Here is a 22060-nt window from a genome sequence, read left to right on the forward strand (position 1 = left end):
GTGGATTTTACCAATTCTCCCCTAGGGTCCTGACTTTGGATATGTAACCCGGGAAATCCAGTTCACTGGTGTCTCTGGCCTTGACTCCTTCGGCAACCTGGACGTCAGCCCGCCAGTCACGGTGGAGGGCAAGGAGTACCCTCTGGGCCGGATCCTCATCGGCAGCTGCCTCCCCAAGTGAGAAGCCGGGGAGAGGGGGAGGGCACGGGGGTGGGGGCTCTGGGGGGCCCCAGGGCATGCAAGGCGGCATCTACCCCCCACTCATGAGAAGCCAGGGCCAGGTTGGGGGAGGCACGGGGGGGCCCCGGGGCATGCAAGGCGGCATCTACCCCCACCCCCACCCCGACCACAGACACAGACAACAGCTCTCCAGTCTGAGTAGTGGTCCTAACTTCCTGCATGGACTCCTAGAATCACTCAAGACTCAGAGGACTTGAATCTTAGATCGGAAAGCTCACAGAATCTTTGAAAGAAACAAACTAGTGGCCCACAGTCTTCTGACCTGCCTAGAATTTTATGGGCATAATTAGTCACCAGCATTGTTGCTGTTTAGTTGCCCAGTGGTGTCCAGCTCTTTGTGACCCTGTGGACTGTAGCCCGCCAGGATCCTCTGTCTGTAGAATTTCCCAGGCAAGAACACTGCAGTGGGTCACCAGTTCCTTCTCCAGGGCATCTTCCTGACCCGGGGATTGAACCCCAGCCTCCTACGTTGGTAGGCGGGTTCTTTACCACTGAGCCAGTGGGGAAGCCCAGTGGCCAACATTAAATACATTAAAAAAAATATATAAGGAGCCTTCATATAAAAAGCAGATTTCTGGCTGCTTTTGAAACATCAGAAGAGCAAGGAGGTGATGTATAATCCAGCACAGAAGTAGGAATGGATCCTTTGACTTCTCTGGAGAGGAGATAAAATAACTGTTGTCCTAACAACAGCTGGAAAGGGTGCAGGCAGCGCCACGTGGCTGCAGTCAGGATGCCCAGGTGACAGAGGTGATTTGATGGGTCGCACCCTGGGCAGCTGTCATCGAGCAGGAAACAAGGTATTTAGGGTTTAGGGCTCCAGACAGATGACAGTGTCTGCCAAATCCCCTTGAGAGGGTCCCCACCCAGCCTGCGGGCAGTTGAAGAACGGGGTGTGTAGCCCAGGGATCCCAGTGTAAGCCCCTGCTTCCTGCCTAAAGATGGAGCCCACCGCAGGCCCCGGAGGCTGCCTTTCCCTGGGTGTGGGGCTGGCATGGAGCCCAGGCGTGCCCTAGCTTGCCTCTCCAAGCCCTGGCTGTCTGGTCTGGGGCCTGGAGCAGCCTCACATGGTGAGGGAAGGTCACCCAGCCTCAGATGGTGCCCTTGGCAGCCTCAGTATTCTGGGTCAGGTGAGGCTTCCCGGTGCCAGCCCAGGTGTGAGGCTGGTGCCCAGGCTGGGTGCCCAGGCTGAGGTTGGCCAGGACCGGAGGAGTGCATTCACCTTGCTGGTGGCTCATGCCCAGATTGCCCTGGGGCCGGATGCTGCCCACAGCCCTGGGCGCAGAAGGCCCCGGACGTCTGGGCAGTCATTCTGTGCTTCCCAGAGGGGTCCGAGGGGCCGGCGCACAGGCTCTGAACATCCCGTGGGTCTGGGTTTGAGTCCTGGCTCTGCCACTCACTGGCCACATGATTTGGGGTACATCACCTGACTGGTGCCTACCACAGGGCCTGGCACCTCGTGGGTGCTTGATTAATTCATTTAAAAATATTTATTATATGCCTACTATGTGCAGGGCTTCCCTGGTGGCTCAGTGGTGAAGAATCTGCCTGCAATGTAGGAGATGCATTCTATCCCCGGGTGGGGAAGATTCCCTGGAGCAGAAAATGGCAACCCAACCCAGCATTCCTGCCTGGGAAATCCCATGGACAGAGGAGCCTGGCGGGCTACAGTCTGTGGGGTTGCAGAGAGTCAGACAGGACTTAGCGACTTAACAACTATGTGTCAGGCACTGTTGAAGGTACTGGGGATAAATCAGGTACATTATTAAATGAACAAATTATTCTACTTCATTCCTCAGTTTCCTCATCAGTGAAATGGGCTTATAAAAAAAAAAAAATCCCTGTCCTAGCTGTATAATAGCTATTCCTGGGGATAAAAGGACTCAGGTTAACCACCTGCCAAATGCTTAGGTATTATTTAGCTGGACCCTTAGCAGTGGATCTGCCTTGAAGCAGGTTGGAACTCAATGGATCAAAGTTACTGATCACCTACATGCCATGAACATGGTGCTTTACCCAGATTACACCCATTAATTCTTGCAACAGCCTTATGAGGTTGGATGACTATGATCCCTATTTTACAGATGAGAAAGTTGAGGTTTAGATAAGAGAAGTGAACACACTCATTCATGCATGCACCTGTCAATTCAAGAAATATGTGTTGAGACTTCTTATATGCCAGGTCTGAGGCCCAGTGCTGGAGATAAAAGAAATGTTCTAGAAATTCCCAGGCCCAGAGCAAGGACCCAGATAGGAAGATGCAGCACATTTGGGTCCCACTCCATTTGCTGTCGTGTTGAAAACCAGGAGCAAAGCTCTTGGTGGATCGACGGGGCCCTGAGGCTCAGAGAGGGACAGCCACCGCTCAGGACCACACAGCAAGTCAGCCAAATAGTCAGAAATCAGATTTCCACTTTGGACCCCAAATTAAAATTTAACTCCAGGCTGCTGTCCTGTTTCTGTCTTGGCTTCTGACCTTAGCAGTGCACAAAACGGACAACCTACATACAGTCTAGCAGAGAGAAACAGACAATAAGCCACCATGATAAATAAGTGAATCAAATACAGTTTGTGAGAGAGAAGAAGCATTGGTGAGAGGCTGACATTTCCCTGAAGGAAACGAGACGTTAAAGATGTAGCTGTTTGATCTGAAAGAGACATGTGCACCCCAATGTTCATCGCAGCACTATTTATAATAGCCAGGACATGGAAGCAACCTAGATGCCCATCAGCAGACGAATGGATAAGGAAGCTGTGGTACATATACACCATGGAATATTACTCAGCCGTTAAAAAGAATTCATTTGAATCAGTTCTAATGAAATGGATGAAACTGGAGCCCATTATACAGAGTGAAGTAAGCCAGAAAGATAAAGAACATTACAGCATACTAACACATATATATGGAATTTAGAAAGATGGTAATGATAACCCTATATGCAAAACAGAAAAAGAGACACAGATGTACAGAACAGACTTTTGAACTCTGTGGGAGAAGATGAGGGTGGGATGTTTCGAGAGAACAGCATGTATATTATCTATGGTGAAACAGACCACCGGCCCAGGTGGGATGCATGAGACAGGTGCTCCGGCCTGGTGCACTGGGGGAACCCAGGGGAATCGGGTTGAGGTGGGGGGAGGTGGGAGGGGGATCGGGATGGGGAATACACGTAACTCCATGGCTGATTCATGTCAATGTATGACAAAACCCACTGCAATGTTGCGAAGTGGTTAGCCTCCAACTAATAAAAATAATTGAAAAAAAAAATAAATAAAGGCCATGAACTAGTGCCTCTTGGCTGAAAATAAATAAACAAATAAATGAAACAGATCTAAGGAATACAAAAAAAAAAAAAAAGATGTGGCTGTTTGGGAGGGGAATGTACAAGGGAGTGCAAATGGCGAGTGCAAAGGCCCTGAGGCGGGGATGTGCTGGAGACATCAGAGGACCAGCAAGGAGGCCGGGGGGTGGAGCAGAGTGAACAGGGGGTGTGGGGGTGAGGTCAGAGGGCGTGGCCAGAGTCCAGATCATGACCTGGACCTGCTATTTGTACGGACCTCGCAGGGTCGTCACGGGGATTAGATGAGTGGGAGGCGCCTTGGGCAGACGCGCAGCAGGTGCTCAGCAGAGGCCCTCTCCTCCTCTCCTACCCTGGGTTCGCCACGCTCTGCACCTCACATTTCAAAAGCTCTTGGGACAATCCTGCCTCCTGGCGGCAGCTCTGATGTGACTCAGAGACTGGGTCTGATGCTTCCTAGAGCCGATGTCATCTGGCCCACCCCCGGCCACCGGGCAGAAGGCTGCGGAGTCTGGAGGAGGGTCAGGCTCAGGTTAGGGTTCTGCCGCCCTTCCCCCTGATTTGTTTCTGATTCCTGCTTTCTGCTCATGAATAATTTCTGAAGTCTCATTCCTCTCCACCATCTCACTGTTTTTAAAGAGGTTTTTTTTAAGATTGCCAACACTATATTAAGATAATAGAAATACAGGAAAAACATTTTCCATGTTCCCATCCCCCAAATCAAATCAATGTCGTCATGTGTCACTGCGGGTTGGGTCTCGATTCCAGTTCTGCCAACGACGCATTCGAGTTGTGTAGACTGTGGACTCTTACACAGCTGTCCAAAAGACTTAACAACACTCACAAATATGTTTGAGCATCTGTTCTATAAGAGGGGATAGGGATACAGGGAAACACAGGCTTTTCGGGAGCTTAGTGAGACGCCAGACAGCAAACGAGACGTCAAGTACGCCAAATAGTACAAGTTCTATAAAGCAAAATAGAGCTAGGGAATGAGTGGAAGGGTCGTTGCCATTTCCAAAGTCCACGTAGAACAAGAAGGCAACCCTGGAGTTAAACATGAAGAAAGTGAGACCGGCAACAAGGGGCCACGCTGGACTAGGCAGGGAGGTGGGGAGGCTCCCCAAGCTCTGGTCATCCTGGGAACCAACGGCTGAGCGCCTTGGTGAAGAGCTGACCCTCCCTGCATCTCGGGAGCTGAGATGAGGGTCTTCAGTCCCATTCGGCAGAGGGAGGGCTCTCGTTTGAGTCTGCTTTGTGGGCAGGGGAGAGTACCTCGGGGTGAGGGAGGAACAGACTCTCGTGTGGTGCTCAGGACGGACAGTCCCTGGAAGCAGCTGGAGACGGGGACCGGGACGCGGGGACCGAAGAGGCACGTTCAGAGGGCTGAGGGAGGCCGGGGCGGGGCGGGGCTCGGGCGGGGCCTGCAGCGCGCTGGCGCACGGCAGGCACAGGGGACCCTGCTCTCTCGCCCCGGCAGGTCCAGCGGGCGGCGCATGGCCAAGGCGGTGCGGGACTTCCTGGGCGCCCAGCAGGTGCAGGCGCCCGTGGAGGTCTACTCTGACTGGCTCTCCGTGGGTCACGTGGACGAGTTCCTCAGCTTCGTGCCCACCTCCGACCAAAAGGTAAGTCCCCGCTCCTCCTGCCTGAGCCACCCCGCCCCACCCTGACCCGATGGGGCGGGGTAAGGCAAGGCCACCTGAAACTAGCTCATGACCTCTGTCCATAGGAAGCCTGGGGTCAGACGCCCTTTGGGCCAGGTGGTGTTCATGGGGCGGGCTTCCTGGAGGAGGTCAGGGCCCAGGTCAGCAGGGCACTCATTTTCTGATGATTCATGTACTCATTTTTCACACTTACTGGGTATTTGCTCTGATCCAAACCTCTCAGCCAAGACCCGGGAATGACACTGGTAATAGTTGGTAACATTCACTGAGCACGTATGAGGTGTACATGTCTTAATGTGTTTGATCCTCTAGCAACCCAAGAAGTAGGTGCTCTTATCATTGCCCCCATTTTATATGAAGAAACCGAGGTTCAAGAGGGTAGTTAACTAGCAGGGTGAGATTTCCAGATGGCAGGCTCTGGACCAACATGTCAGACACTCACTTCCTCACAGAGGTGACCAAGGAGGGCACAGCCCACGGTGGGCAGGCAGCCGGGAGGGGAGGCCTCCTAGTGACCAGGGATGGAGTTTCCTGGTGGACAAAATGGGGAAGGGCTTCCAGGCAAGGAGAAGGTCACGGACAAAGGTCTGGAAGTGTGGCGTGGCTTGGAGGATCGGAACCTCAGACAGTACTCTGTGGCTGGTGGGGGCGATGGACAGGGGACGACGCCATGTGCAGTGTGGCTTCAGGACCCAGGCCCCTCCTGAGTTGGGGGCTCGTGCCTCGTGGGGGGACCTATCCACCGAACCACTCTTCCTCTGTGCCAGGGCTTCCGGCTTCTCCTGGCCAGCCCCAGCGCGTGCCTCAAGCTGTTCCAAGAGAAGAGAGATGAGGGCTACGGGGAAGCAGCCCAGTTTGACGGTGAGTGCCAGCGAGCCCATTTCCCCACCAGACCCTGGCGTCTGGCTGCCAGCCCTGGGCACCGCTGATGCCCGTCACGGCCAAGCTGGGCTTACAGGCCCTTTGTCTGCCAGCCCTCAGCTCAGAGTCCATCACTGATCTTCCCAACACCCTCTTATGGGAGCAAAAGATGGGGGCTCTCCCTTGCTTGGGCCGGGGATGGAAACCAACGGGCCCGTGGCTTGCCCCAGGCACGGAGGCCCCCTCCAACGCGGGGCTGCTCCAGGCCACACCCCAGGAGAAGAAAGAAGCAGGAAGCCGTGGGCTCTCCCTCGTGCCTGTCTGCAGACACTTCTGCCCTCCTGCCCAGGCAGATCATCCGCCCTCTTCTCTGTATCCCTGCCACGGAGGAGGAAACAGGCTCAGAGAGAAGCAGCTTGCCCAGTTATGCAGCAGGGAGGGGGAGAGGCGCGGAGCCAGGAGGGTGCTGGGGGCCTCTCTGTGGACCCCCTCTGCAGACCTAGTCGGCCCCCTGAGCATCTCTGCCTTCGCCACCAAGGATCAGTGTTCTCACCTGGGGCGTGGAGCATTGGAAGGGATGTGGCACAGTTCAGCAAGGACAGGTCTGGATTCAGAGCTGACTCTGGGATCAAGGATGCGTTCTGAACCTCTCAGTGCCTCTTATTTCCCCTTTCTGAATGCGGGGTGATAACCAATCCGATCTAGGATTGTTGTAACCATCAGTCAATAATAAATATAATAGGAGGCCCAGAGCATGGTGGGTGCTCAGTAATGGCAGCTGTATTGTAATTATTAGGCTTCCCAGGTGGCGCTAGTGGTAAAGAAGCTGCCTGCCAACGTAGGAAATGCAAGAACCGTGAGTTCGATCCCTGGGTCGGAAAGATCACCTGGAAGAGGGCATGGCAGTTCACTCCAGTATTCTTGCCTGGAGATTCCCATGGACAGAGGAGCCTGGAGGGCTACCGTCCATAGGGTCGCAAAGAGTTAGACACGACTGAAGCAAAATTCTTAGGAAGCATCACTATGAACAAAGCTAGTGGAGGTGATGGAATTCCAGTTGAGCGATTTCAAATCCTTAAAGATGATGCTGTGAAAGTGCTGCCCTCAATATGCCAGCAAATTTGGAAAACTCAGCAGTGGCCACAGGACTGGAAAATGTCAGTTTTCATTCCAATGCCAAAGAAAGGCAATGACAAAGAATGCTCAAACTACCACACAATTGCACTCATCTCACACGCTAGTAAAGTAATGCTCAAAATTCTCCAAGCCAGGCTTCAACAATACATGAACCGTGAACTTCCAGATGTTCAAGCTGGTTTTAGAAAAGACAGAGGAACCAGAGATCAAATTGCCAATATCCGCTGGATCATTGAAAAAGCAAGAGAGTTCCAGAAAAACATCTATGTCTGCTTTATTGACTATGCCAAAGCCTTTGTGTGGATCACAATAAACTGTGGAAAATTCTGAAAGAGATGGGAATACCAGACCACCTGACCTGCCTCTTGAGAAATCTATATGCAGGTCAGGAAGCAACAGTTAGAACTGGACATGGAACAACAGACTGGTTCCAAATAGGAAAAGGAGTACATCAAGGCTGTATATTGTCACCCTGCTTATTTAATTTATATGCAGAGTACATCATGAGAAACGCTGGGCTGGATGAAGCACAAGCTGGAATCAAGATTGCCAGGAGAAATATCAATAGCCTCAGATATGCAGATGACACCACCCTTATGGCAGAAAATGAAGAACTAAAGAGCCTCCTGATGAAAGTGAAAGAGGAGAGTGAAAAAGTTGGCTTAAAGCTCAACATTCAGAAAACTAAGATCGGTCTCATCACTTCATGACAAATAGATGGGGAAACAGTGGAAACAGGGACTGACTTTATTTTTCTGGGCCCCAAAATCACTGCAGATGGTGATTGCAGCCATGAAATTAAAAGACACTTACTCCTTGGAAGGAAAGTTATGACCAACCTAGACAGCATATTAAAAAACAGAGACATTACTTTGTCAACAGTGGTCCCTCTAGTCAAGGCTATGGTTTTTCCAGTAGTCATGTATGGATGTGAGATTTGAACTATGAAGAAAGCTGAGAGCTGAAGAATTGATGCTTTTGAATAGTGGTGTTGGAGAAGACTCTTGAGAGTCCCTTGGACTGCAAGGAGATCCAACCAGTCCATCCTGAAGGAGATCAGTCCTGGGTGTTCATTGGAAGGACTGATGTTGAAGCTGAAACTCCAATACTTTGGCCACCTGATGCAAAGAGTTGACTCATTTGAAAAGACCCTGATGCTGGGAAAGATTGAAGGCGGGAGGAGAAGGGGACGACAGAGAATGAGATGGCTGGATGGCATCACCGACTCGATGGGCATGAGTTTGAGTAAACTCCAGGAGTTGGTGACGGACAGGGAGGCCTGGCGTGCTGCGGTTCATGGGGTCGCAAAGAGTCGGACACAACTGAGCAACTGAACTCAACTGAACTGAAGCAAAACTTAGCATGAACACATTGCAATTATTAGGCCCTCCCTGAGCTCAGGAGTCCTTTCCCAAGGAGCTTATAATCCATCACCAGGATTTACTTGCAGCCAAACCTTGGTCCCATCAGGGTTTCGAATTCCTGGCTTTCTTTGTCCTGGCTTCAGACCCTGGGGCTGGGGGTGGAAGCAGCTTTGTGGCCCAATTACGCAGCCCAGGCCCAAGGCGGCCCAAGGCAGCACTCACTGAGCCCACAGCCTTGTTTCTCTTACAGGCTTAGAGAACCAGGTAAAGAGAAGCATTAATGAGATGCTGGCAGACAGGCATCTCAGGAATGACAACCTCTATGCACAGGTGAGGGGAGTGGAGGGTGCAGCAGCCCCGGGAACTGCTGGGGTGGGGACAAGGGGTTCCACCGCGACCCCTGACTCTCCTGGGCTCTGCTGAGGCCTGTGGGCAGGGAAGGCCCCCCCCTCTCTCGGGCACCCACATTCTGATGGAACAGCCTGACGGGGGAGATCTTGGTCCATTCTGGGGAAGCGATGGGCTTCTATGGAGTAATGTTGACTCCCCCGAGAAATGTTGTGAGACGGGAGAGGTGGGGGTCTGCGGGGGTGAGGGGTGGGATGCTGGGGGTCTGGGAGACTTACTGAGGAGACGGGTGGGAGGAGGCCCCAGGAGGGGGGCTCATGCCTGCTTGTGCCCGGGGCAGGCCTGGCACAGAGCCCACGCCGTCAGTGGGAGGAGGCCGCCTTCTCCCCTGCCCGCTGAGCCGGGCGAGAGCGTGAGCCTGGCTGTGGCTGGTGGATGGCAGCAGGCACTCGGGGAAGCAGAAACCGCCGGGTGCAAACCCCAGGCCCACTCCTTCCTCGCTCTGTGCCCTTGGGCAGGTCACCCCAGCCTCAGGGTCCCATCTGGGGTAGCAGTGGCAGAAAGCTGTCCTGAGGCTCACACGAGCTAAAGGGCGCAGGAGGCCTGCGTGGCTCAGCTGATGTTGCCCCTTCCCGGCCCCCTGGGCCCTGGGGCCTCTCCCGCGCCCCCAGAGGTGCATCGACTGGAACCGGGAGGTGCTGAAGCGGGAGCTGGGCCTCAGCGAGCCGGACATCGTGGACATCCCGCAGCTGTTCTCCCTGAAGGGCGCCTACGCAGAAGCCTTCTTCCCCGACATGGTGAGGGCGCCGAGGGAGGTGGGGTTCCTTCCGCCCCGGGGGCCAGGGGTCCTGGCAGACGGTCAGTCAGGGTTCCGGGGGAGAAGCCCTCCCTGTCCGAGGGCCTCTGCCGGGCTCGCCTTTGGGAGCAGATAAAGGACATCTCCATCACTAGTTCCCACTGGGGTGGCTTTGCCCGCCTCGGGGCACTTTGCCCCAAGAAGAGGATGCCACAGCATCTGGTGGGCGGAGGCCACGGACGCGGCCAGACACCCTGCGGTGCCCAGGGCGGCCCCAGGATGGAGCGCTTTTCCCCTGAAAATGGGAGCGGGAGCCTGGTTTGGGTCCAGTGCTCCAAGCTTTTGCTCGCGGGCCTCGGCTGCCCGCCCTGCTCCCCAGGGGCACCCTGGCCGTAACGCGGGCAGCTGAGCAGCAGACGAGCCATTGGGATCTCACAGCTGGGGTCCCTGGGAGGGGCCTGAACGATGCGGAGGGCACAGCCCTGCCCAGAGTGGCCCTTCAACCCTGGGAAAGGATGCGGAGGCATCGTCAACAGCAAGTGGGGGCTCCCAGGACGGAAGACCCTCCCCCTTCAGCCCCTAGCTCGAATCCCTGTCGCTGGACAAGCCAAGGACGGGGCGTGAATCGTGAGGTCCTGATTGGATTCAGGCAGGACCACGTTCACTCCTCACCCCTCGCTGTGGGCTCCCTGTAGAGACTCTGGAGATAGGGCTTCACACCCTCGGTCCTGCTGATACTCAGAGCTGAAGACTCTCTCTGCTGGGGGTGGGGGATGCCCTGTGCATCGTAGGATGGTTGCAAAGCACCCCGAAAGGTAACATCGCCCCAGCTGAGAACCGCTGCTCTGAGATGTCAGAACCTTCTCGGACGCCGGAAGCCTTCTACGTCTATGACACGGAAGCCGCCACGTGTGGCTTCTGAGTGCTTCGGATGTGGCCAGTGCGACCGAAGAGCAAATTTCTACTCAGTCAGCACCACTTGTGGCTGATGCCACTGCAGCAGGCGCCAGAGCCCCAGAGGTCGGCCTGGCTCGGCTCTGCTGAGGGTGGGGGAGCCCACGGCCATGGTCGCCCTCCCTGGGCTGCGGCCTTGTCCACACCTGCGGGGGGCCCCCTCCCCGAAACGCAGCCCTTTGTGGGACTCTCCCGGCTTCAGGGCAGGCCCAGCGAGAGGATCCCGGTGTGTCCTCACCGGAGGGCTCTCAGGGAACGCTCAGTTAACCCCCGTTTGTCAGACGCGGGGAGAGGCCGTTGGAGCACAGAGGCCATTGCCTGGGGTCTCCAGGGAGCAGATGGACCGGCCTGCTGTCCCGAGTCCTCGGGGAGTAGGGCCGAGCTGGCCGCGGCCCTGAATGCCACCCCTGGGCGCCCCCCCTCCCGCTCTGTGTCCCTCTGCACGCCCCCCCTCCATCCCTGATGTTCCAGCCCATCAGCGGGCGGCGAGGCAGTGCAGGTCGAGGCCTCGGGACTGCCGCCACCGGACCTTCCAGCTCCACGTTGGTCCCGGCGGCGGACGGCCCTGCAGGGCAGGCTGGAGGGAGCGGGGCCAGGGGCATGGCGCGTGTCAGGGCGGCCCACCCGACCCCGAGATGACCCAGTCAGTGTCCCCTCTGAACACCACGGACAGCTCCTCCTGCCGGCCGTCGGGGCCAGACTCTAATCTGAGAAGCCTCCGCTGCCTGCAACGGGCAGATTTCCCTTCTCTGTGTTAGGGCCCCTGCCAGGGAAGCAGACGCGTCACCGGAGACAAACAGCTGCCCCGAGGGGCTCGCAGCCCCTTGCCCCAGCCCCTCAGCGCCCCTGGCCGCCGCAGGGCTACACTCTGGCAGAGGACAGGGAGCGCGGTATCGGCGTGAGTCAGGCCTGAGTCACACGTCAGTCTCCCTGTCCCCTGCTTGTGCCCTCATTACGTTACTTAACCTGTCCAAGGCATGACAGCCTTGCAGGGAGGCTGTGAGGTTTAGCGATGCTACACCCGGCACAGAGAGCGTGCTCAGGCAACGCTGACACCTACCAGGGCTTCCTGGAGCGGCTGAGCACAATGCGTTCTGCGCAGACCCGCCACACCTGTGACCCGCGCACCCTGTAGACGGGTGCTTTTGCTCGGCAAGTTTTCTGGCAGATGATGGTCAAGTCTTATTCTAACAGAACTGTCATCTAATCTTCTGATACGAGGAAAGTGTTGGAGGAAGGGTGACTTTTATCGATGTGACGTTATCATGTATGTTACTGGCAGCGCTGCCTGTTACTATTATTACTTTTTAATTCTTTGGCCATGCCGCGTGGCATGCGGGATCTTAGTTCCCTGACCAGGGATCAAAGCCACACCCCTCATACTGACAGCGCAGAATCTTAACCACGGGGCTGCCAGGGAAACACCAAGCCCTGCCTGTTATCAACCCTCTCTTCCAACTATGAATCTGTATCTTTGCTGCTTCCAGAGGCCCTAGTTCCTAAGTGAGGGCCGCCCTTGGTGGCCGGGGATGAGAGATGAGATGAGCGGGCCCTGGGGGTGGGGCTGCCCGAACCTGCACCGAGAAGGGGCCGGGATGTAGAGCGGCCCCAGCCAGCCAGGCTCTCTCTTGCCCCCTCTCTGCAGGTGAACATGGTGGTGCTGGGGAAGCACCTGGGCATCCCCAAGCCCTTCGGGCCCATCATCAACGGGCGCTGCTGCCTGGAGGAGAAGGTGCGGTCCCTGCTGGAGCCGCTGGGCCTCCGCTGCGTCTTCATCGACGACTACTTGTCCTACCACAAGCTGCTCGGGGAGATCCACTGCGGCACCAACGTGCGCCGGAAGCCCTTCCCTTTCAAGTGGTGGCACGTGGTGCCCTGAGCCGGCCCCGCCCGGCGTCCTCCCGACCCCCCGCCAAGGAAGCCAGCCAGGGTGAAGAGCCTCCACCTGGCCGCCATCCTCGGGGGGGGGGGGGGGGGGGGGCCTTGCCCGCCTCCCCCGAGCGCCCCCAAGCGTGCTGGTCACGGGTACCAGGATACAGCAGTGGGCACCACACCCTCAGCTCGAGAGGGACGGCCCTCCTTGCCCCCTTGCCTCTTCGCCACCCATGGCTCCCAAAGGTTCCGGAGACGGTCAGCAGCCTTAGAACAGTCCAGGATGACCACACGTTCCCTCAGGGGGTGCCCCAATTTCAGTTGCTCCCCCTCTGTTCTGAGATGATTCCCTCCATGTTTGCACCAAGAATGGGGCCCACAGGGCCTGGGGCCTGGGTTTAGCCCACCTGTGACTCGAGTAAGATCAGGAAGCGGGATTTGGGGCTCCTCTTTCCTTTACCAGCTATTGGTTCCTGCAGGGGACCCCCAGGCTGTAACCTCCAGGCACCCCTCAGCCATATTTACATAGGCAAATCAGGACAGAAAAACTCGGTGTCCGTGGGCCTGTTTTAAAAAGAAAAGGCATCAAAACCCCTTTTAATGCCTGACTCCATTCTCAGAAGGGTGCTTGTTTCCGGTTTGGAAAGCCTTTAATTACCCATGCCGGCTGCTTCCGGCTCAAACAACACAGAGGCCAAAGCGAGGAGGCAGGCCGGGCGGGAGTGGGGAGGCCGGCCGGCAAAGGGGCCCGAGGCCCAGGGAGACTCCCTGGACCTGCTTCCGCCCCCGCGGCCTCCCAGGCTTTGAAGTCTGGGCTCCAGGTGCGATGAGGCCTGGCTGATCCAGATCCAGCGAGGAGGGGAGGCCCCGATGTCGGAAGAGGGTGGGAAGGACCATTAGGTTATCTCTGCGGGTGCGGTTTAATTTCCTGTAATAGCCCTTAATTATTCCCCTCCGCTCTGCAGGCAGTGGGAGGGAAGGCTTGCCCAGTCTGTCTCAGCAGCTCTGAGACCCGGCTTGCGGCTTGGGTTCCACCTGTGAGGAAGGCCCCCGGCAGGCCTGTGTGTCCCCCGGGGAGGGAAGGCAGGGCTGCCTCGGGGCGCTGGCAGCCTGGCCCGGGGGGAGGGCACAGGCGGGCGGGCGGCGCGCGGGCCGGCAGGGGCGGGAGGGGACGGGCCTGCCGTCCTGCCCCCAGTCTCGGGGGCAGCTCCGAAGCTCCGAGCCCCTGGTTCCCGCTGAGACTCAGACTGAGCCTCCTGCCCTTTAAACCCTCTTAACCGCGGACCACTTGGCCATCAGAGGCGACCACACGTGTGAACCTGAGGAAAGCGGAGCTGCTCTGGCTTCGCGGGCGGGTTGGTACCTGGCTCCTCCCCCTCCAGGAGGCTCCGCGGAACCCCGTTTACACGCCCTGGTCTGACCTTGCGCTTTCCGCTCACCATCCTGATGCCCCCGGCAGAGCCCAGAGGGAAGGCAGCTCTGCAGCCGGGTTCCCGGGGAAAGGGCCGCGGGCGGGAGGGGAGCGGGCGTGGCAGAGGACGCGAGGGCGGGGCGGGCCTTCCGGAGGGCACGGGGGGCCACGAGCTCTGGAAGCGGGTGGGGCCGATGTTCCCTCTGAGAATGTTCCGGGTGACCGGTCACCTTCCTTCTGATGAATAAAAATGTCAACACGCATGTCTTCCGGTGCCCGTCTCTTAGCTTCTGTTGTCTGGGCCGTGAGCAGGAGGGGAGGGAAGTCACGGTGGTGGAGATGGGTGGGTGGGGGAGTGCTGTTTTCAATTCCACCCACTGTGCCATCAGCGCCTTGGCTCAACTTCCGCTGGCCATGGGCAGCTCCTCCCCAGCGGGGAGAGCCCCCAGTGCCAGGCAGGCAGGCTGACGCAGCAGAATGGCTGGCACATGCCCTTTGCGTGAGGTTTCCTGCTTTGCTAAGATGCTTATCAGAGGAGGGTGGGTCCTATCTCTTCACCCCTCTCCCTTCCCTGGGCTGTCTCCTCCCTCTCTCAGAGGGCAGGGGGGCTGTCGGCCGAGTGGGAGAGTCCCCAGCAGGACTGATGTTCAGGGCCACAGGCCACTGTAATTCCCTTTCATTCCTGCCTGGAAACCTACTAAGCTATGTAGCCTCAGTGGTCTGATTTCAGAGGCCTGAAAATATCCTACATATCTGGTTCTGCCTTAAATTGCTCCTTTGACACTCGCTCACTCTTTCACCTTATTTGAGGTTTGTTGTGGACTAAAAAGCAAAAAGTGGCTGCCTGTCAGCCATGGACACTTTAGTCTGAATAAACCACAGATCTCTTTCTAAAAGCTGGCGTGTGTCCACCGGGGAGAGGTGAAGCAGGGGTCCACCTCCAAGTACAGAGCTCCAGGGCTCTGAGCAGGAGGCTGGTCCTGTCCCCTGCACAGCCGGCCAGGCCCAGAGGGATGCCCTGGTTTGTGCGTCTGTTCCCAGCCGTGTCCACAAACAGGCTAAGGCCCCTGCCTGGCGTTTCCTCCCGAGCCCGCACTGCTGCCCAGAGCAGGCTCAGCCCCCAAGCCATGTCATGGCCAGAGAGGCAAAGCTGTCCCTGGACCCAGCACCTCTCCTTGCGAAGAACACCCTCCACAGCCCGAGTCGGGAACCGGAGCGCCAGTCTCAGACTTGCTGAGATCCCTGAACTCGTGCAAACACCCCAGCCGGGGACTCGGAATCAGATCCTGTCCCCACCCTGCCCCAAACTGCTAGCATCCCCAGGGAGGAGGGAGGAAACCTCTGTTCAGCACCTTCTGGGCCTCCCTGGGCAGGGTGTGTCCCGCTATTATCTCTGCTGGGCTGGTGCCTAGCCGCATTTTCCACGGATGAGGGCACCATGAGGGTACAAAGCCCCAAGGCCACACAGCCGGTGCCTGGCGGAGCCTGGGTCCCAGCCCAAACTCCTCTCCCAGAGACCTTGCTCCCACTGTCTCGGGAGGCCAAGTGCCCTCCCTGGCCTCGGATTCCCCACCTGACAAGTGGGAGCCTTCCTACCCTGACCTTCTAAGGCCCTCCTGGCCAGAGAGTGTTTCCAGAAGCTTTTTGGCATCTAATAATAATAATAGTAACAATAACAACAACACCCATCATAAAATAATGCTGAGCTCCACACCAGAGCTCTTCTCACGCTGTCCCCATTAACCCTCTCAACGACCATTTTTCAGACGCCAAACTGAGGCACAGAGCAGTTAAATGACTTGCCCCTGGTCACTCAGTCAGGAAGTAATTGTGGCAGGGCGGCGATCCAGCCTGGAAAATCCGTGCTCTTAAGAAAAAGGCTGGTGTTCCTCAAAGTGCCTTGACATGCTATAGTTCAGTTCAGTTCAGAAATGCTCTAGGGTTGCTTGTGAAAAACAAAACCAGAAAAACTCCGGGACACTTCCCTGGGGGTCCGGTGGCTGAGACTTCACCTTCTGGGGCAGTGGGTGCAGCTCTGACCCCTAGTTGGGGAGCTAAGGTCGCACCCGCCTCACGACCATAAAACCAGAACATAAGATGGAAGCAATACTGTAACAGAGTCAATAAAGGCTTGAAAAATGGTCCAAATCAAAAAAAGAAAAAAGACTCCAGATGCCAGGCTGCTTATCAAGTTGGAGGCTAGACCTGGGGATCTGCATTTTCATCCGTTTTTCCAGCTCTGCAGAGAAGCTCCCCACTGACATCTTGTCTCTGAAAAGACAGGAAAAGGGGGTGAAGAGGCTGAGTGTGGAAATCGAGAACGGTCCCCTGATCAACACCCCGCACCTCTGACCCCTCCAGGGTCCTGGTGCCCTGGCCAGGTACCTAAGGGACTTAACTTTCTCTCCTTAAAGTGAGAAATTAACTGTCTGTGGGCCTGGGTGGGAGCCACCGGTTCGTATGCAAACTCCTGGCTTCTTCCCGCCAATCCTGAGCTCGTGGCTCTGGGAAGGGGCTGGGCTTCTGGGACTGGAGCCAATGAGCTAGCACCTGGGGCTGGAGGGGCAGGACCAGGGTCTTTTAAACCACATGCCAAGGGGCTTCTGAGGCTCAAGCGCAGGTGGAGGCCAGCATGTCTTTGCAGAGGATTGTGCGCGTGTCCCTGGAACACCCCACCAGTGCCGTGTGCGTGGCTGGAGTCGAGACCCTGGTGGACATTTATGGGTAAGAGCCGGAAGCCTGGGGAGTTGCGGGCCCCTGGTGCCGACCCCGAGCCCTCCCTGCAGGCGATCTGGAGCGCTTCCTGACTTGGCCGCCCTCTCCTGAGTCTTCCTTGGAACAGCAGCTAGGCATGGAAGGAGGTCTTTGCCTTTGTCAGCCGTGCTTCTTCAAAACCCCAGCCAGGGGGCCGTGAAGTGTGGGAGACTGGATGGTGGTGAAAGGCCCTGTAGCTCTGGGTCAGGGGCTCGGAGGCTGCTCGGCCCTGGGCGCTCGGGCACTTTCCTCTGTCCTGACGATCCTGCAGGCTGGGCTGTGGGGTCTCACTGGGCACACCAGACTAGGAAGAGGGGCACCCACACCCCCAGCTTGTGAGCTCTGCAAACCAGGCATGAATCCCTTCGTAAAAAAATCACTTATACTCAACATAGCGCTTACTCTGTGCCAAGCACTGCTCTAAGAGCTTGACAAGCCTCTGGAATTAATCCTTGAACTTTAACTCCCAAACATGACTTTCACAACAACCCTAGGGGCTGAGTTTATTGTTAGCTTTCTTTTGCCTGATGGATGCGGAAATGGAGGCAAGGCAGAGCAAGCTGTTGGCTCAACCACACAGCTACCAAGTGGCAAAGCCAGAGCTTAAAGCCTTCGTGGTCGTGTTCTCTGCTTTCCACCGCCTGCCACTTACAGAGCAGCACCCGTGCTTTATGCCCCTGCTCCCACCGTGGCCGTGGCTGTAAAGCCAGAGGCTGGGGGGAGGCCCCCGTCTTCTCTCTCCCCCAGGAAGAAGAGGAGACTTGGGGCAGGGCTTCAGGAGCTGGGCGCTGGGAACCACCAGGAAGCCAGCTACTTTACTTTTTAAGGCATCCTCAAGGGTCTTAGGTCCAAGGCTGGGCAGGGAACACCAGTACTCAGGGGGTAGGAGAGGGGAAGCCCGCACCTGCCACTCTTCCCATCACAAAGCTCTCTGCCCTCTCCTGAGACAAGCCTGCGTTTCTCAGCCTCAGCACTGCTGGCACGGTCGTTCCTTGCTGAGGGAACAGCCTGTGCCCTGGGAGATGTTAAGCAGTGTCTCTGGCCCCTACTCACCAGATGCCAGTGATCACCCCTCACTTGTGATGATCAAAAATACCTCTGGACATCGCCCAGTGTGCCCCACCTGAGAACCAGTATTTTGAACTAAGACTTTAAAAACTGGAGTGAACTTAGACGCAGAGACAGGGTAGGTCCCAGGGCACTAGAGGAGAGGAGCTGAGGAGCTAGTCTGCAGCAGGCTGAGGATGGGTGGGCAGTGAGGAGTGAGGAGGGCACTTGGTTGCTCCTGACGCAGAGAGAAGCCCCAGGTGATGAGGAGGGGTGCCCGTGCCGGCTGGCGCCACCACCTCCCCCAGCTCTGCCTGCCCGCGGGGTGACTCACCTGCCCTGCCTACCCCATGCCCGTCGGGCAGCTGTGTCTCTTGTTTGACCTGCCGCAGGAAGCCTGGGACCGGCTCCTCCCCTGCAGAACTTTCTAGAGGATGGAGGATGGCCTCAGACCATGAGTGGCAGAGGTGGCAGTGTCTTGGGGTGATGTGGATAGACGGGCCACCTTGAGGTTCACAGAAGAGGCTGTGGGTGGGACAGTCATGGGGTTGGAGGGGAGCCTCTGGCCTCAAATGAGAGACTCCCGGGCCTCCGATAACCAGCCCGTCTCGGGGATGGGGAGGAGCTCCTAGTTTCTTCATCCGCATATTCATCAAATATTAATATTCCTTTGGGGTCTAGTGTGTACCAGGCATGGGGACGCAGTGGTGAACAAGCAGATGTGGTCTCTGACCTCTGAGAACCCTGTCCTGAAATTCTAGCAGAGGCTGGACCACCTCGCAGGGGTGCTGTGGAAAGGATTCTTGTCTTGCAAGCAAGCAAGGGCTAGATTAATTCTAAAGTCACTTCCGACTTGGAGATGCTGTGATTCCGCAATCCTGGGTGCTCAGACTGTGGGCCAACAGGAGAAAGGCAGTGGACGTGGTGGTCGCTCTTGCCTCTGCCTCCTAAGAGCTGTCTGACCTTGGGAAAGTCACCTAACCTCCCATGTCACTCTTCATCTGTAGAATGAAGGTCATAATTATATCAGCAACGATACCTAGAGCCTGGTCCATGCCCATCACTGCCCTAAAGGGTGTGTGACTAACGCTAACTCCTACTCCAACCATTCTGTGAGGTGGGTGCTGTCGTCATCCCCATTTCAGAGATGAGGAAACTGAGGCACAGAGAGGCCAAGTCACTTGCCCCACGTTACACAGCCAGGGAGGAGAGGCAGGCCCAGATCGCAGCCCGAGCACTTTGGCCTTCACTTCAAAGGGCTGTTGGGACGATTGAATGAGATTGTGCATGTAAGGCATGTAGGCGATGCCTGGCATGTGAACACTCAATTATGGTAACTGCTGCCGTTATTACCACCACCATCATCATTTTAAGTATCTTTCCTGGCTCTCTAGACAGCCTTGAGTGTCCGCAAACCATCCACAAGATGGCAGGGAAATAATCTCTGAGCCATACTGGGAGGAGGAGGAGAGGAGAAAAGAGAAATTAACACAGGCTGAGCAGTCAGGGCAGGCTTTCTGGAGGAAGAGCCTTGCAGGATAAGCAAGACCCTGGGATCTCTAATCACGAGCAGATTAAACCCTGTCTTCCTTCTTTCCGCTGAGTTGGAGGTGGCCCAGGCTTGGTACAGAGGTTTTGCTTTCCCTGTTAGGGATTCTTCAGGAGAAGGGTAACACACAGACGTGATGAGCCATGCACTGGCTTGCAGCCAGGACTGAGAATGCCATCCCTAGTTGGAAGAGCAGACAGCTCATCCCATGCTCAGCAGAGGCGGTCTTGCAGAATCAAGAGGCTTGGTGCGCCTGGGGCCGGAACCCTGAGTGCTGACCCTGGTTCCGTCACCCTCTGCTGTGTCACCTTGAGCACATTTCTGCTCCCTCCGGGTACTCAGTTCCGCATATGTACCCCAGACAGGTTGGCATCGAAGAGTGGCTTTCAGGCTGTGCTCATGGAGGCTTCTGAACCTCCTCCCCGATTTGACAAAGCAGCTCCCCTCTGTCTCCACCAGATTCTGTCTGATGTAAAGCTCTGACCTGCCTGTGCAGAGAGCAGAGTCCGGGAGGCAGGTGCATCTTTAACTCTCAACTACCTGGACTTTGTAAAAGGGGTGTGTGCGGCCGGCATTTTCCAGGGGCAGGAAGACATAGGATTAAGGAAGGGCAGTGAGTTCTGGACCTCATTCTTCTGGTGAGGCTGATGGAGCTGGGACTCTGGGACCTCACTGAACGCAGAGGGACAGCTGGTATCCTGAGCGCTCTGGGCCTTGATCGCCCCTACTCCCATGGGCCAGCTCCTTGGGGACCTTGGTGGTCATCTCATCAACCTTTCTGTTCTCAGCCACAAAGAACCTTTCCCATCAGTTTCACAGCTCTAAAATGTCTAGCTTTGTTTTCCCAGAGGTGGAGGTCTTAAGAGCTCAGAGGGAGAGGGTGGGTTTGGGTTTGCAAGGGAGTGAGGGCAGAGCTGGCTGGAGGCCTGGCTCTGTCCCTCACCAGCTGTGTGGCTTTGAGCAAGTCACCTGTTATCTCTGAGCCTCTGTTTTATTATCTGTAAGGTGGGGAAATAGTGCTGACATCTGGTGGCTTGGGGAGCCGTCTGCATCATCACTGTCACCATCATCCTCACCACTGAAAGGGTGGACGAGTCTAAAGGAAGGCCTGAGCTGTCTTGATGCCCAGGAGTGCATGAGCTGACATTGAGTCCCCTCCACGCTCCCTGGGAGGGGGCGGCAGGGTCCAGCATTTCTGAGCCATGTCCTCAGACTTCACTGGACATCAGTATGGTTTAAAAGAGCTCTGCATGCAGAACTTATGGTTCTGGAATCTGCATTTTGAACAAGTAGGTCTGAGGTTGATGCCGTGAGGGTGACCAGCGGTCCCTGTTTGTCTAAGACTTCCTAGATCTTAGCACTGAATGTCCTGCACCCCAGGAAATGCCCTGGTCCCTGGCAAACCAGAACTGTGGGTCACGCCACCGTGTTTCCCCAGCACGCACCAGCTCCTAGGCTGTGGAGTCCTGCAGCTGCCTGAGAGGACTTGGCGATGGAGAGGGTCTTGGATGGTCCTGCGTGTGGGGGAGGGCACAGTCCCCAGCTGTGTGTGCCCAGGGCTGGGCTGGGGTGCCATCTAGAGCAGCAGACTGCGCTCGGGGTGGCCTTACCTGAGGCGGAACTTCATCCAGGTGAGCCTCGGGCCACCTTCCGTGCCCTCCAGGCACCGGAGAGCCCAGATCCTCCCATCCTGACACAGGGCTTCCCCCAGCAGCCGTCGCTTCAGTCCTCTAACACACAGCCGTGTGGGGGGCATAAACCCTGAACCAGGGGTCCAGGGCACTGCCTTCTAGGCCAATCTCATCTGGGCCTCAGTTTCTCCAGCAGGGAAATAACAGCACGGGTTCAGGGGCCGTCAACGTTCGCTCATTCCGTTCATCATACAAACGCACTCTTTTCATCTGCTCATCACCCCCACTTCATCGATGCAGACACGGAGGCGCAGGAGGGTGAAGGTCACGCGGCTAGTGAGCAGAGGAACTGGATTTGGACCCAGGTGGCCTGGCCCCAGAGTCCTCTGGCTGAGACACCTCACCGCAGCCCCACCGGGCCACCGTCATACTCAGGGATCACTGCCAGCGCCCATTACGTAGGAATGAAACGAAAACAGGCTCGTTGCCGCCTGAGTTTGCCCTTGACCTCCGAAGGCCCCGCTTGGAAACCCCTTCCCTTTAGCCGTGTCTCCTCCTTGTCCTTAGTTCAGCCCTTCCTCTGTGAAGCTTCCCCAGACACCCCAGTCCCGGGCTCAGCCTGCTCCCAGATGCCCGCCTCCTGTGTTCTAATTTACCTTAATAACCCCTCCCCCTTCCTGGCTGGTGGTTTTCCAGGACTGCCCCGTCCATTGCCGTGTTTGAGCCTCATGACCGCCTGCGGTTGGCCCAGTGGGTGTCAGTACCCCGCTTTAAAGGTGAGGTTACGGAGCCCACGGAGGCCGGTGATCTGTTCACGGTCACCTGGATGTGGGGCAGCCCGGCCTGGTCTAAACCTGCATCCTGACCCTGGTGCTGGCACCCGAGTCCCTGGCTTCTTTGGGACCCTCCTGCACAGGGCTGCTTCCGTCTTCATCTGGGGTCCCCTGGAGCCTCACACGGGGCCTGGGCTGGGAAGGTGCAGGGGAGCTGGGCTGAAATACCCCAAACCAGAGTCTGCAACCTGGGAACTAGGTAGGGGTCATGTCAGAAGGACCACCCAAGGTGTGCCGCTCTACTGGGGAGGCCTGGGGTCCGAGCAGCACCTGGGCTGTGGGGGCCGCTGGGAGCCCTTC

At 56.7% G+C, this 22060-nt stretch overlaps 2 protein-coding genes across 2 annotated transcripts in view; both read left to right on the forward strand.

The window, feature by feature from the left end:
• Positions 1–12542, forward strand: part of LOC133060323 (protein-arginine deiminase type-1-like) — a 39230-nt gene extending 26688 nt beyond the window's left edge. The window contains exons 11-16 of the mRNA XM_061147810.1: positions 26–177; positions 5020–5164; positions 5971–6064; positions 8816–8895; positions 9585–9710; positions 12309–12542. Coding sequence (XP_061003793.1) covers positions 26–177; positions 5020–5164; positions 5971–6064; positions 8816–8895; positions 9585–9710; positions 12309–12542 — 831 coding nt within the window. The remainder of the gene's footprint in view (positions 1–25; positions 178–5019; positions 5165–5970; positions 6065–8815; positions 8896–9584; positions 9711–12308) is intronic.
• Positions 12543–16578: 4036 nt separating this feature from the next.
• The window catches only part of PADI3 (peptidyl arginine deiminase 3), a 29246-nt gene continuing 23764 nt past the window's right edge, over positions 16579–22060 (forward strand). The window contains exon 1 of the mRNA XM_061147809.1: positions 16579–16670. Coding sequence (XP_061003792.1) covers positions 16579–16670 — 92 coding nt within the window. The remainder of the gene's footprint in view (positions 16671–22060) is intronic.

Source organism: Dama dama, chromosome 8, assembly GCF_033118175.1.
Source record: "Dama dama isolate Ldn47 chromosome 8, ASM3311817v1, whole genome shotgun sequence".
Taxonomy (NCBI): domain Eukaryota; kingdom Metazoa; phylum Chordata; class Mammalia; order Artiodactyla; family Cervidae; genus Dama; species Dama dama.